The 16277-nt window shown below is 31.2% G+C and overlaps 3 protein-coding genes across 3 annotated transcripts; 2 read left to right on the top strand and 1 right to left on the bottom strand.

The window, feature by feature from the left end:
- The first annotated feature begins 126 nt into the window (after positions 1–126).
- On the top strand, positions 127–3881 carry LOC130903857 (60S ribosomal protein L17). Its single transcript, XM_057816208.1, has 4 exons — positions 127–230; positions 422–512; positions 580–852; positions 3656–3881. The coding sequence occupies exons 2-4, from the start codon at positions 432–434 to the stop codon at positions 3854–3856; spliced, it is 555 nt and encodes a 184-aa protein (XP_057672191.1). The 5' UTR covers positions 127–230; positions 422–431; the 3' UTR covers positions 3857–3881.
- Positions 3882–5294: 1413 nt separating this feature from the next.
- LOC130903781 (cullin-4B) lies at positions 5295–12107 on the top strand. The gene is made up of 5 exons (XM_057816110.1): positions 5295–5666; positions 7079–8158; positions 8229–9034; positions 9693–9845; positions 11492–12107. The coding sequence occupies exons 1-5, from the start codon at positions 5537–5539 to the stop codon at positions 11585–11587; spliced, it is 2265 nt and encodes a 754-aa protein (XP_057672093.1). The 5' UTR covers positions 5295–5536; the 3' UTR covers positions 11588–12107.
- Positions 12108–14152: 2045 nt separating this feature from the next.
- LOC130903815 (dual specificity mitogen-activated protein kinase kinase dSOR1) lies at positions 14153–16224 on the bottom strand. Its single transcript, XM_057816155.1, has 5 exons — positions 15713–16224; positions 15147–15601; positions 14871–15064; positions 14484–14813; positions 14153–14434 (listed from the first exon to the last, which is right to left on the bottom strand). The coding sequence occupies exons 1-5, from the start codon at positions 15805–15807 to the stop codon at positions 14342–14344; spliced, it is 1167 nt and encodes a 388-aa protein (XP_057672138.1). The 5' UTR covers positions 15808–16224; the 3' UTR covers positions 14153–14341.
- Positions 16225–16277: the final 53 nt, after the last annotated feature.

Genomic DNA, 16277 nt, shown 5'->3' with positions numbered 1-16277 from the left:
TTTATTAAATACAAGTAAATGTATTTTTCATTGGAATTAGCAATGCTGGCAATAAATATATGCGTAAGACTTTTAGTTATTTATCTATGCATTAGAATTTAATAAATGTACATTCTTTCTTGAAGAGGGCACCTTTTTTGACGCACGCATGCGTTATTAGTAAAACTCGTGTCAAATAGGTTGCCTACTCAAATTAAATGTTCTTTCTTGTTAATATCTAGTATTGTAAGGTATGACAAATATAACATCTTTAAAAATCACCAAAAATTTCGAACATCCTGTGAAAAAACTAATAGATACAAGCAATTAGTTAAAGTTTTAGACGTGTTTTATCTATTGTGTGTTATATTTTGTACATTTGTGATTAAAATAAAGTAAATATCCTCAATTGCTGCTGTAGTAGTAACAATTTTGTTTTCAGATCTAAAAATATGGGCCGGTACGCTCGTGAACCCGAAAATGCTGCAAAATCCTGCAAAGCCAGAGGATCGAACTTGAGGGTTCATTTTAAGGTAAAATTATTTCCGCAATATTTATTTTGTGATCACCAAAAATAACCTTATAAATCTATTTTTTTAGAACACATGTGAGACTGCTAACGCAATTAGAAAAATGCCCCTCAAACGGGCAGTAGCCTATTTAAAAAATGTTGTTGTTCAAAAGGAGTGCATTCCCTTTAGGAGGTTTAATGGTGGTGTAGGTCGATGTGCTCAGGCTAAACAATTTGGGACCACACAAGGTAGATGGCCCAAAAAATCTGCGGAGTTTCTTTTGCAACTCTTGAGAAACGCCGAAAGTAACGCAGATTACAGTGGACTTGATGTTGATAGACTTGTAGTAGAACACATCCAGGTTAGTAAAACCTTTATTATCACATGGAAATCGATAAGAGTGCACCTTTTGTGAAGTATATAAAGATTGAGCACTTTAAAAGGACACCAATCGAACTTATGTTTCTCCTTAAGTTATAGGCTTATTTATGTATATATGAAATTGTTGTGATTATCAAATCAGTTATATTTCTCTGCCATTTGAATCAATTGATCCAAATTTTAAATGTTTAAAATAAAAAAATATACAGTAAAGCTGCTTTTCAAATAAAATAAACATTGTGTCATTTTTAATAATTTAACAAATTATAGTCTAGGAACCAAGGATTTTAACCTGACACTAAAACCAATAGAAATGATTTTTGGTATATAAGCAGTTTCTGAACATTTTCCAAAACACATGGAAATTCTTCTGATAAGGCTAGTAAGTCTTATCTTATTGACTATAGCTTCATCAATGTGAGAATTAGGTATTTTAGAACCTGCTCCTTGTCGCAGTGACCTTCATCTTTTTCTTCATAATGTTAAGCCAGTTTTATTTTGAAATCCTAACTGATGATTTTTCACAATGATCGACTCGATAGGGAAATCTGTGAGGATCGCTTTGAATAATTGAATAAAAATGATGTACTTCAGGTGATTACTTACAATCATTTAATAAATTAATAGTCCGGGAGCCAGGTGAAAATTTGTTTCATTATTTCCTGCCAAAAGCTAATTGGTGATATGCAACAGAAAGTTATGTAATAAAACCTAGAGAACGTCAGCTGCGGCTCGGTGGGTGGGATAAGCGGCAGTAGCTTCCCAAGCACAACGAAAAAAAAAAGAAAGTCAGTCATTTCCTCCCAGCTGAAAATTTGTAAGCTGATTGTTAATATACTGCTGTGATATATAAAAAAAATTAGCTAGCAGTGAGTCGAGGAAAACCTGGTCCGTCGACGGTTTTTCCATTGAGAGCAAGCTGACATATATTTATTCATATCTACACATAAGCTACCATCAATAAAATTTTCATTTGAGAGATCATTGAAAATATAATTTTTTTTTCATGTTCGAGGCTCTAACAGACGTATAATACAGTATAGTTTAGTCAGGTGATTATTTTATTTCCTCGAGATATTGGGATAGTTACAGTTTCACGATTTTTTAGTCGGGAGGAAATGACTAAATTTCTTTTTTTTCTAAACTTAGTCGTGTATTTCTGTTGCTGGCTCCCGGACTATAATACATATTCAGTCATTCTTGTTTGTACTAGTAATTTTTTCCTTTTCTTATTCTTTTCTTAAAACTCCACTTGTTTTACATAATTTCATCTTTTCTCTCACTTTTAAGAAATTTATTTCAATGTGAAACTATAGATAATGAAAGATTATGCTGCAGTTTTTTGGAATACTATTAGTCATGAATAAATAATTCACAAATCTCAAATGTGTATAATTGACAAATCAACTTTATAACAATTATCAAGAGAATCTGATCTTACTTTACTCAAATCACGAATCCATGTAATTTACAGCCTAATTAATTGGAGCATGCACCATTACTGATAAACAACAGGGACGCGTATTTCCAAAATTGATTATTTTTTGATACCTTTTTAGTGAGAATTTCCATTCTCTAAATACTTGTACCTATACATTGTATCAAAATTATCAATCCCTTCCATGTTATTGACGAAATACCAATTTTTAGAGTTTTTCCGGCGGTTCTCGGTTCCCATTTTCCATGGCCCCTTGCGCGCAAAACAATTTTTTTTCTTGAAATATTCGACAAAAACTAATTGTATGCCTAAAATCATTACTATTGTTTTTAATGTTAGGTTTTAATAAAATTTTGGCTACTACACCTGTTCTGTTATAGCATTTAGAAAAATAATAAATATGGTGAATAGAAGGTTCAAATTAGAATTTTAATGTACATTCAGCAAATTGTATGGAGCTAATCATTTTAAAGTGATCCAAAAAAATTTAGCCAATTAAATTAATTTTTTAAAATAGAATGTAGTTGAAAATTCATTTCTCTTTTGAGTTTTGTTATGATCTTCCAACATTTTTTCCTCACTTAATTTTTTCTTATTATTATGCAAATTGTTAGTAAATTCTATTTTCCTCATTTAATAATATCAAGTTTTCCAAAAGACGTCTCTTCTATCCACTTTTCCCTGTGTTTCTGGGTCAGCCCAAATTCTAACATTACTGCACTGCTCTTAGTTCAGGTCTCCAAAAAAAGTTTTATTCATGTACCTTGTCGGTTTTTCAGTGTGGAATTTCCAAAACTTTTAAGTCACTTCTGATGGGGGTTTTCCAACTGGATACATTTCTGGCACTATTGCACCGCGCTAAGTTGAGGTTCCTACAGTACTATAAAGAAACTTTCACGCTTGTACCTCATCAGTTTTTTCGACATATTTCTTGTCGTGGAAAACAGGCTGCTATTTTCATTTGCGTCTAGAACGAACATCCAGAAATACCGTTTGGTGATAAATTGACTTTTATCTAGCGGCTTAAGAACTCAAACGTCGTGTACCAAATCGATGCTGTTTTATGGTTAGCTCTTGAAGTATATTGGGTTCACTGTTTTAAATTCTAAACTACATTATGTTGTTAAAATTTGATCTTAGTGCATTACTGTTTATTTATACTTTTCAACTTAGTTTAATTATTAACTTTTTTGTATGTTTTTCCCACCTATTAATTGACTCTTGAGCTGTAGGGTAATACAGCAAAATTGAGAAATATGCTGATCTACCTTATGATTAATGAATATGAAAAGCTGCTCATCTGAAATGATAATAATCCTATTCTATTTTTATCCATATACTTTAGGTAAACAGGGCTGCATGTTTAAGACGCCGTACCTACAGAGCCCACGGTAGGATCAATCCGTATATGTCATCACCATGTCATATAGAACTTTGGTTAACTGAAGGTGAATCCACCCCTGAAACACCTAAGAAGACTTCCAAAAAGAAGGCTGCTGTGGATAAAACCAAAAGATCTAAAGCTACAGCTGCTGTAGCACATTAAACAATATACAATTGCTAAAACTATAGTTGATTTTATTTTATTTCCACATATTCCCTTGACACTTCAGAATTTCAGACTAGGACCTGTCCCTGGTAAGTAATGCACATGAAAAGTATGGAGGGTAGCGAGAGGAACGTATTAAATAAAGGTGGCGATACATTAGCAACAGGGTAAACTTCACACTAGCGCCATTCTAGCAAGTTTTTGAACTGCTATTTACCTTTTACCCCAAAGAGATACTCCACCCTTATACCCTCCATTATAAAAAGCTACTACGTATTTGTACAAACACTAAAGAAAAAATAAAACGGAAATCATCGAATTTTGTAGTTATGCTAAGTGGGTGTTAAAACTTCCAAGTAGATAGAGATATATCTTAACATTTGCTGGTGTTTATAAAAGAATAATTTTTCAAAAAGGTGATGAGATCTCGTCATGTTTTGAATATTATTAAAAAAGTGGTAAAAATGATTTTTTTTTAATGCCCTAATAAACCACTACTGCATCAAAATGAGGTTATGAGCACAGAATACCTTAGATCAGTCTGTATTCGTGGTATTATTTTGTTTATATGATTGTTCTTTAATTATGAAAATTATATTCGCATTATTGCGGCGATTTCCGCCGTAGTATTTTATTCTCTGAAAGTCAATAATGTCCTTTATACGATGGTACACTGATAGTGTCAGACACAGAACATTCCATCTCAGGGTATGTTCTGTGGTGTCAGGAGCTTACCACATTTGTATGACTAAAAGGGAATGTCTAATTATCCTTAATTTACTGTATAAACCAAAAAAGTATAGCTTAATGTTAATTTTGCTGACACTGTCAATTATATATTGTCAAAAACAATGTATGATATTGTTACGGCGTGCGTTTTTTAAAGAAGTCGATGAAAAGTTTCGAAATACTAATTTTCGGATGTAAATTGTCTTAAGATATTTATCGGAATATAATAAATAGATATTTTCTTTAAATTTTTAATCCAAATAATGATAATTCAAACAATTTAGGTAATACACATTATTTAATCATTTAATTTGAGTCACAGAACATACCCTAAAAGTATGTATGTTTTGTTATTTGAAGCTTCTATAAAAATTTGACAGAAGCTTCAGTCATTTAAATGTTAAACTAAACTTTTTTTATTAAACAAGCTCAAAATCCAATTATAAGCTTAATAAAGAAATAAAAATGCCTTACCCGACTTATATTAAAATTGGAAATAACTAAAATAATTCATTGGTATCGGTACTATTCATCTCAAGCATCAACTTATACAATCAAACTTGATTAAATATAGAAATATTTCTTTTTTTCTATTGTCTAGCTCATTTTTTAAATTTTTTAACCAAAATACCTCACTATTTATTTCATAAAGTGGAGCATAAGTGCAAATAAACAAACCTAATTTATCTATGGTTATCTTAGAGTTGTTTGTAGTTGAATGTTGGCAATAATAGTCGCTGGACATCTCCAAAAATTTTGATGTACTTTTCCTCAGTAGATTACAAAAACATATGCATGTTGAGTTAAAAATAGTGTACTTGTCGTTAATATACCAAAAACTTTTGATTTTAATTAGCTGATTAATGTTATGGATATATCTTGAAAGAGAATTGTTTTCAAGTTCCAGAAAGTACCCTTGAATGATTGTAGGTTGAAGGCAACTGAAAAATGAGTGAAAATACAGTTAATAGTGCCCGAAGACCAAATTTTTCTAATATTCCTCAGAATGGAATTAGAAATATGAACCTCATTAACATTAAGCCTACTGCGAAGAAATTAATAATCAAGAACCTCAAGAGTAAGTGTATTTCATATTCTGAAGTTGGTTTTATAAAAACAATCTATTACTACCAAAGTGAATGATTATAATGTAAAGGAAAAAATTGTGATTCTAGTTTTACATTATTATAAATATAACTAAAGAATTTGTTGATCGTTGTCCTTAAACTTTATCACTTGTTGACATAACTACACAAAAATGCATTACATGCAGATTTTTTTCATTCTTTAATAAAAATCGCCTTAGTTATTTTAAAAAACTGATTACTTTTAGATTGAACAATATCCCAAGAGAATATTTTCCTAAAAATATACTATTAATATTTTCTGTTGTGGTGTAATTTATTTATGGTTATGAAAAATGGCATTTGAAATAAAATTAAAGTATATAAGATAATAAATAGTATATAAACAAGATGAAGAATATAATTAAATCAAAATTTATAATTTCATTTAGTTTATGTCATTATAGGAAATATTTCTTGAAACTTATTTCATGATAATATAATTTTTTCTTTCACAAAAAATAAAGAATTTCAATTGAAATTTTTTATTGATATTTAGGTAGACTAGATCTTATGGCTGTCAGGTATATACTGCATGAAAGATTAAATATTGAGAATGTATTTGCCGAATTTAGTTTCTGAAGACAGGATTTAGGTATCTAACTAAACCATCCAACTGAATTTATGATAATTAAAGCAATTGGATATAAAAAAATAGAAGCTTGTAGGTCCACATGATGTGTGTATGCAAGTTTTTGTAATTTTATGAACTACAATGTTTATTTTATCTATTCTTGTGATAAAATTTACTAGATGAAGACATTAAAAAATGGTTTTTCACTTTAAATAATATTTTTATTGCTCATTTAAGAGATGGAGACATTTGATAAATATAATAATGTACTTGAAGTCTTTATTCATTTTAGCTGTGCGGATTATTGGTGGTCTACCCATCCCTTATGTCTATTTTGACCGAATCCATACATCCATCCTTTTCCTTCAAATTGTGGTTAGGAAAAAATACATGCTAGCTCAAATTTGTAATACAACTCTGTAAGTTATTCTGTTATGTCAATAAAATGTTAAAGGAATTTGTATCTTATTTTTTTTATTATGTTATGATGGACATGTTATGAATATATTAATCCAAACTACATTTAAAGTTTTGATGAACTTTATGATTTTTGTAACTAACATCAAATATTAAAGTAACTTATGATATGTAACAAAAAAATACAGCAAAAACTTTTCGTAAAGTGATTCATTAATTAGTGAGACTGGTTCTTAAATTTTAATATTACTCATTATTTGTAAATAGTACCAACATAATAAGAAAGTATACTTGTAAATTGAATATATGATGTAATTATATGATCTAATATTTTCAATATTTGATACAATCATAGGAAAGTTATTTTTTTTTTAGGTGAACCAAAACTTCCAGATGATTATCGCGAGCAGACATGGGAAAAACTCAAAAGTGCTGTCTTAGCTATCCAGCAGTCCAAACCTAATCAGTATTCTCTGGAAGAATTATACCAAGCAGTAGAAAATATGTGCAATCATAAAATGGCCCCGACGTTGTATACCCGGTTATATAATCTAACTGAAAATCATGTATCTCATAATATAGAGCAATTCCTAGCTGAATCAATGGATAGATTTCTGTTCTTAAAGAAGATGAATGAAACTTGGTTGGCCCACTGTAATCAAATGATAATGATTAGAAGTATATTTCTTTACTTGGATAGAACGTACGTTCTTCAGAATCCGAATATCTTGTCTATTTGGGATATGGGACTTGAGTTATTTAGTAAATATATTATTTTGAACACTTTAGTGCAAACTAGAGTTGTGGAAGGCTTATTAATGTTGATAGAGAAGGAAAGAAATGGTGATAAAGTTGACAGAACTCTCCTCAAATCCCTTTTGAGGATGTTGACTGATTTACAAATATATGATAAGGCTTTTGAACAGAAATTTTTACAATCTACGGAACGTCTGTATGCAGCTGAAGGACAAAGGCTCATGCAAGAATTGGAGGTTCCAGACTACTTAGCGCACGTAGATAAAAGAATCCAAGAAGAAAATGAGCGAGTACTACATTATTTGGATTCCGGCACCAAATATCAGCTAATACATACAGTAGAAAAACAATTACTTAGTGAACATGTTACTAATGTACTCCAAAAAGGACTGGAACAATTATTAAATGAAAATAGAACAAGTGATTTGACTTTATTATACCAATTATTAAGCCGTGTTAAGAATGGACTTGTCGAGTTGTGTACATCTTTTAACGGATATATTAAAAAGAGGGGGAAAACTATTGTAATTGATCCCGAGAAAGATAAAACAATGGTTCAAGAACTTTTAGATTTTAAAGATTCTATGGATAACATAGTCATTACATGCTTTAATAAAAACGAGAAATTCGGAAATTCTCTCAAAGAGGCCTTTGAACATTTTGTAAATCAAAGAACCAACAAACCAGCAGAATTAATTGGTATGCACAAATTCATTTTTTTTTCAAGATTTATAGTCTCTTTTAACATATTTCTATTATTTTCTTTTAGCAAAATTTGTAGATTCTAAGTTGCGTGCTGGGAATAAAGAAGCAACTGAAGAAGAATTAGAAAGACTTCTTGATAAAATAATGGTGCTTTTTCGCTTTATTCATGGCAAAGATGTATTTGAAGCCTTTTACAAGAAAGATTTAGCGAAAAGACTCCTTGTAGGAAAATCCGCGAGTGTAGATGCTGAAAAAAGTATGCTTAGTAAACTGAAACAAGAATGTGGTGGAGGATTCACTTCCAAATTGGAGGGAATGTTTAAAGATATGGAACTTAGTAAAGATATAAATGTGGCCTTTAAACAACATTTAAATGTTAATACTCGAAATCTAGCACCTATAGATATGACAGTGAGCATTCTCACAATGGGCTATTGGCCGACTTATCAAGCTTTGGATGTCACCCTACCTGATCAGATGGTGCGATTTCAGGATATTTTTAAGGATTTCTATCTCAGCAAGCATAGTGGAAGAAAACTCCAGTGGCAACCCACTCTGGGCCATTGTGTATTGAGAGCCACATTTAAAACAGGACCAAAGGAATTAGTTGTTTCCTTATTTCAAACATTGGTTATTTTATTGTTTAATAAATACGATGAAGTTACTTTTGAATACATTAAAGCAGCTACTAATATAGAAGATGGAGAACTGCGACGAACCCTTCAGTCCTTAGCCTGTGGTAAAGCTAGAGTTCTCAATAAACTTCCCAAAGGAAGAGACATTGACGACTGCGATAAATTTAGATTTAATAACGAGTTTACTAATAAGTTGTTCCGAATTAAAATTAATCAAATTCAAATGAAGGAAACTGTAAGTACCAGTACATTTACTAATTTTAATTCAAGCGATATTATCAAGGTTCATAGTTTAGTGAATTTGAACTTTATAAATCACAAATACAGACCTTTAATCAAACTAAGGTGTTTATCTGTTAGTGATTCAAATATTTCTGTGTTTTTATCTGCTTTAAACATGTTGGATTATGACCTTTGTGTTGGATTTTTACTACGAATATTTTTTTACAAAATAAACTGAAATTTTGCAAAAAAATGTTGACAATAATGACATTATTAGAGGCTACGTAATTTTACTCCCGAAAATTGAAGATTAAGTGGATAAAAAACTATTAAACTACATATTTCATGATTCTGAACAGAAGACAAAACCGAAAAACAAAAAAAAAATATTTATTACTTCTACAATTCACTTAATTGAAAAACAAATAACCAAAAATTGTGTATTTCGTTTTGTCGACACCCCAAAATTTTTCTAAATCTCTCTATCTATTGCAAAGGACACTTAATAAAGAACCTTTTTGACAAACAATTGTGATGTAAGTATTTTTTATAATGCCAAAAAAATGCTTGAAGCTTACGTTTGAGCACTGACGCGCATCGTTCGTTTTGATATCGAAGTTCCAAAATTTTAATTGTTTTAACAATTGTGGTATCATTTTTAATGGTTGCAGACTGAAGAACAGAAAGCTACCGAAGAGAGAGTATTTCAAGACAGACAGTATCAAATTGACGCTGCAATTGTGCGTATTATGAAGATGAGGAAAACACTTGGTCACAATTTGCTTATCAGCGAGTTGTATTTACAACTTAAATTTCCAGTAAAGGTAAGGATTCATCACATACAGTGCTTATTAAAAGTCCACACCCTTCTATTTTCTTTTGAATCGTCATTTTTAAGACTTATTGTAAGTTTCTCTACTAAAGTCTATTGATCGAAGAAAAATAGTAAACTAAAACATATTGACGTAAAGTGCACGTGATCAGAATTGGAAATACCAAAGTCGAGCATGTAACAGGACCGTACTTCGCACCTAAGAAATAATTTGCTGTTTCATACAGCAGATTAATAATGAAAATAATTATGCATGATTCTTATTACAAAAATATACAATGTAAACACGTATCAATATTTTCATCATTTTCTTGTCTTTTATTTTTATAAATATTCATAATCATTTGTTTTTTGATAGCGTTAAAATGAAACTTTTTATTTCCCCCCTTAGGGGGAGTATAGCTAATGTCAACAACTTCATCATCTGTCTCCGTGTCAGACATATTTAAGAAAATTACGCAACAGACAAATATTAACAATCTCACTGCAATACGATGCCGTCCCTGTAATACATCTGATCTAACGGCTTCTTTAGCGATGCGGCGCTCGCCCTTCCAACGCGGCTCTTTATTCGTCCTATATTATGGTGTCACTGATTTGGACGTGCCGCGTTTCGCCCGGGATGTTCATGTGCTGATCACGCACTGATCATTGTTTTGGTTTACTATTTTTCTTCAATAAATTGACCATACTAATTTTTTTTGGATTTACGATGTTTTTGGTAGTTAAAATAAATAAACACTAATTTTTTTTATATATTTTTTCAATAACAATTAGAATTTACAATTCTATAGGTTATTTTATTGAGTTGGAGGCTACAATGAAAAAAAAACTCGTACATGTTCCGATGAGACTTCTCTTCTGTAACTCTCGGGCCACACTAACGAGAAATTCCATTAATTAACGCGATTCAGAAATACAGAGCTCTGTCAACGTTCATCTTGCTTGAATCCAAGTAAAACGCCGTTTTTATTGCCAATAATAGGTATTTACATTGACCGTTAAAGTGAAGTCACCCGCAAACAATTATCGCGCTAATGCTCATTTTAGGTCTATTGACCAATTTATCTTTAGTCTTCGATCTTCTCTTCCTTCCATCAATGGTAAGTGTTTAGCGGGTGATTCCAGCCTTTGGTAATGCATTTGACTTCTTCATTGTATTGTTTCTTGCACTGTTGTAAATGGAAGGTTTTTGTGTATGATTTGGTTTGAAACATACTAAGGAGAATCGATAATGCTCGCAAAATCGTAGACTGCGCCCTTTGTATGACTGCTATTGATCCGTAAATCCAGATTGTAATGTTGACTGTCTTGTACAATAATATTTCATATTGTCTCATTTCAAAGTTTATTTGTTTAAGTTTAATTTGGCGTTTTGTTTTCTTTGATATTTATTCTCCACCTTTTGAGCCATTCTTTTTCTTCTTCGAATATATGTTCTTGTATATTTGCGGATGTTACTTTAGGTTATTAGTGTGTCGTCCGCAAATGTGATTGGAGATTGGGAAGTCTGCGGTGAAATTATTGGCCCTTGTGGAACTCCAGATTTAATGGGTTTAAATTGTGACTTTCAAAAGATGGGAGAACTTTGGAGAAGCGCTGTATATATGAAATATAATGTGATTTGTTATTTTCCAGCCTGCAGATTTGAAAAAACGCATTGAGTCCCTAATCGATAGAGATTATATGGAACGTGATAAAGACAACCCCAATCAATACAATTACGTCGCTTAAGTAGCAAGTTCATATTGTCCTATCAATATCTCCAAGATTTCGGATAAAAAATATCTAGTCCAGTTAAAGTTCTGGAGTTTTTCTATACCTAATGTACATAATGATTTAGTTTAATTTATTTTATGTGTCCTGAAAATAATGAAATTTTAATTATTATAATATTTTAATTAGGAAAACTGCATCAAAACCAGTCAACTATTGACAAGTTTGACATAAAGATTGCATCCAAGCTATTAGTACTATAACAAAAATATCTTTATTGTCAAACACGAAATTAGCATGAATTTAAATTATGATCGAAAAGTAATTGTCGGAGTTGATTGTGCCCATAATAAAAAGTCTACATTTTACTTTTCTAACCGATACCCTATCTATAGTAAATCTACACTGCTGGGTTTTGTTTAGGCTGAACATTTGGAAGGTACGACAATTGTTATTAAATTTTATATATTTTCTTTGTACACTCAAACATATGGTTTTGTTACAGATTATTTATTAAAATATACTTGAATTTATATCACAGAGTCTTTTCATTTACTTTTAACATTTATAAAAATATCTTTCAACATTTGAATTTCAAAGAGTAAATAAAATAAGAGAAAAAAGAAACAGAAATGTTGGAAAGAATTCGGTGAAGAAACTGAACAAACAATATATAAAGATAATAACAACAAAAAATTCTGTAGCATAAAAGCGTTGGGAAGAAAAAAATGAGATATAAGTAATTAAAGATACAGAAAATAAACTTAGATCAAAACCTAATGAATATTAAATACATGGAAGAAAGTATTAAACGAAGAAGCTGATTAAACAAGCATCATGCCAGAAGAGGAAAAACGATAAAATATTACATCGCCCAATAAGTCGTGTGACTGACACACAGATGGCGCTGCCGCTGTCAAATACATATGACGTTTATGAAATACCAACTTTCAAAAGACTGTGTCAAATTTAATGACTTTTCAATTAATCAGAAGAAAGCGACAGCCATTTAAGTGAAGCTACTTTCGTTATTTTGAAAACAATTTCGTGTCTTAATTTATCATCGCTTCTTGATGAAAAAAAATATCAAACAAGTTTAGCAATGGTTTCAAAAGTGTTATCAGGACTTTTCTCCATCGAAAAGCATAGACACCGATGATGGTAAACGTTCAGGTCGTCCAATTAATGCTAAAAAACATCAAAAAAGTCCACAAATTGGTTATTTATATCTAATCGTAAATTGAAATTGCTTAAGATAGCTGAGGCTCTAAAAATATCAGAAGGCACTGTGCATGAACATTTGACCATGAGAAAGCTATTTTTTTCATTACTAAATTGAGATGAAAGTCGGCTTAACTATTACTATAATTAGAAGGCGCCTTTGTCATTACTCCAAACGACGCTGCCAAAAGAGCATTAGATGCGAGAGGAGCGATACGACAACCTCCAGATAATTGGCACAACTACCATCTACTAGAACAGCAGAAATGAAAGTAGGGCAAGACACCATTTAAATCACTGCAAACGGGATGACCACAATCGGGAATTGCATACCCACTTATGTGGAGCTAGCAGTATACGAACCCTTATGTAGACGAGAGCAGTCATCTGTGACATAGTTCAAAGAGGACTCAACTACACAACAAGCCAATCAGTGAGACTAAATGTCAAACCGCATAAGACCCAACTAATTTCCTTCACTAGGAAGAAAAAACCTATCAAGCTAGACGGGAAAGTCATTATTTGGTAAACATCTGGAAAAAACATTAAAAGGAGATAACTCTGATGGTGTGGAGGAATTGGGGTTGTAACCCAAAGAACCTACTCTGGATCATCACATATGGGGCAGTGGTTTGGGGTAATAGAACTAGTTTGAATACAATAAGGAACAATTTCTCGAAGGTACAAATACTGGCTTACATATGTACAATCAGGGTCATGAGATCATGCCCAACAGCTGCACTAAAAGTAATTCTAAATCTCCCATAGTATTGGAAAGCGTGACGTTAGTGATTTTAAATGTTTGGCTACTTTCTAGTTCATGTAGCTGTTTGGTTCAAGATTCTACCACAACTACAGTTTGCTGAAGATATTTTAGACTAAAAAGACCCACAGTAGCTGAATGAATGAATCCAGATTTTGCTTATTTAGCAACAATTAAAGTGTCCTAGTATACATATTATATCAAAATTTGAACCCTTCACTCCTTTCGAGGGAGAACATTTTTTCCTAACGTTTGCATTTTGCAAAAATTTCGCTGTAGCAGTCATGTTGTCTAATTTCAATTTATTAATCATTTAACAAGTTTAATAAAACTGCTTCACAATTGGAACATGAGTTTTTTATCTTTTGGACTCATTGTAATTCTGAGCAGAAATTGAATCAGACTGCAAGGTTTCATTTCAAATTCCTTTTGTACATTTTTTATTAAATATTTCCTACAATACTGGCTGAAATTAAAAATGTGTTAATTTTATAGAGGTAAATTCATTGATTCATTATACAGGGAAGTGTAGCCAAGAAAATTTTCAATTTGGTGAAACTCATTAACATAATTCAGGAAAGTGCCGAAAAAACTCAAAGTTATTCTAAATCTTATATTTTGATATTTTTGTTTTTAAAAAATAATATTCTAATACACTGACTTATTGGATTTATCACTTGAATATTATTAATCTATGATACTTAACAATATTCAACAACTAGAACGAGACTGATAAATTTTATACATTTTAAAATGATATTTTGTAAATGAGTATCTAATATATATTTTTATTTGGTTGGAGGTTGAATTTCCATAGTTTTGCATACCCATCCTGCGATATCTACATCTTCTGATTCTGCTTTTTTGATCCAAGGGTGATTCTGGAAAATTAAATATACAGAAAAATCTTTAAATTTTTCACCAACTTACCATCAACGTTTTGAGATCAGCTCTCTCATCAGGATTTTTCCTCAGACACCTATCGACAAAATCTTTAAAATCATCTGTAAATATTCCAGATGGTAGTTTAGGAGGAGGTTCATTAACGATGTAATCCAAGAGTTCAAATATAGCCATAGGTCTAGGTCCTTTGGTGTGATCAGGTGACTCATTATCATTGTGAGGTCCAAAAATTGAGGCTAATGTTTTAGCATCTGGAGGAGGAATTGGGTACATTCCAATAGCCATTTCTACTAATGATAGACCTAGAGACCAAATATCACTTTGTACAGAATAATGAGTTCCTTGCAGTCTTTCTGGCTAGAATAAATTACAAATTAAATATGTATAGAAAATTATAAAAAATAATCATCTTACAGACATGTAACTTCTAGTTCCAACAAAGGAGTTAGCCATTGAATCGATAAGTTGGCCAGAGACACCAAAATCACAGATTTTTATTTCACCAGAACTGTTTATTAATATATTACTGGGTTTGACGTCTCTATGCATAATAGCATGTTTATCCCTTAAATAACTAAGTCCCTTAAGTACTGCAAATGTAATCTTACCTGAAAAATCAAGAGGTATTGTAATACCTTATCTATTTATCATAAATAATTTATACATTTACTTTATAATAAATTTTCATACCCAATATATTCTCTGGAATTCTACTAGCTTTCTTTAAAATCAAGTCTAATGATCCTGCATCCATGTATTCCATACAAATACTTATTTCTCCATCACTATAGAATGCTCCATAAAAACCAACGATATGTGCAAAATTGCATTTGTGTAATACTCTCAATTCACGGATTATTTGCTTTTTAATAGCTGGTTTCACTTCTAAATGTATCAATTTTCTTGCCATTATCAACCCACTACCTTTGTGGCGAACTTTAGTAACTACCCCACCATTTCCCGATCCAAGCTCCCCTAGTTTTTCAAAATCATCATCTGAAAATTCACCACCAATTTTTTCTTTTTGGCATAGGAACACCTCTATTCTTTTACGTTGAGTATCATCCATCTCAAGTGTTGAATCTAATTCTTCTAAACGAGCAGTCAAGTTTTCAATGCTATTTCCTCGGACCAAATTATTTGCTCTGAAATTAACGTCATATTAAATCTGGGCAGCCGTTAACGAGGACTACATAATATATAATCTACAAATAATTATGTTGGAAATAGAATTGAGATGGAAAGCCGACACTTACACGGGCGTTTCCTGAAATGAAGATGTCGGTGTTACTGTTGGTGTTTGGTCTATAGCACCAGGAGGTAGTGTTAAGTTTAATTTATTTTTCGACATTGTAAATATTTATTTCACATTCCTATATAAGTTGATTGTTGAATTTGATTTTTGTTGGTTAGAATTTCAATTACAGTATTTATTATATTGAAAATTGCGTTCTCCTCAAAAATTCTATATTAATGTTTTTATCACTAGCAGATAATTGATTTTTTTTCAGAACTAGTTTATATTTATCTATTTACACAATCTAATCAAAATTGGGAGTGACTACGCTGTCACTCTTATCATGGAGTAACTGCATTTTCTATCTCTCGGAGCAGATATTTACAAAAAAGAAACAGAATATGGAATCATAAGTCATTTGTGTAGATGCATTTAATAGAATATTATGATTTTCAATCATTTCACGGTCACTTTATGGGAACGATATCAGTATTTATTACTAAGTTAGTAGTTATTTGTTAAAAGTTGAACAAACTCCAAAGTTTAAATAATCGAGAAGATTTGATCACATAAATCAGATCAAG

This window comes from Diorhabda carinulata, chromosome 1 (genome assembly GCF_026250575.1).
Source record: "Diorhabda carinulata isolate Delta chromosome 1, icDioCari1.1, whole genome shotgun sequence".
Taxonomy (NCBI): Eukaryota; Metazoa; Arthropoda; class Insecta; order Coleoptera; family Chrysomelidae; genus Diorhabda; species Diorhabda carinulata.
This window is presented reverse-complemented; position numbering and strand designations above follow the sequence as displayed.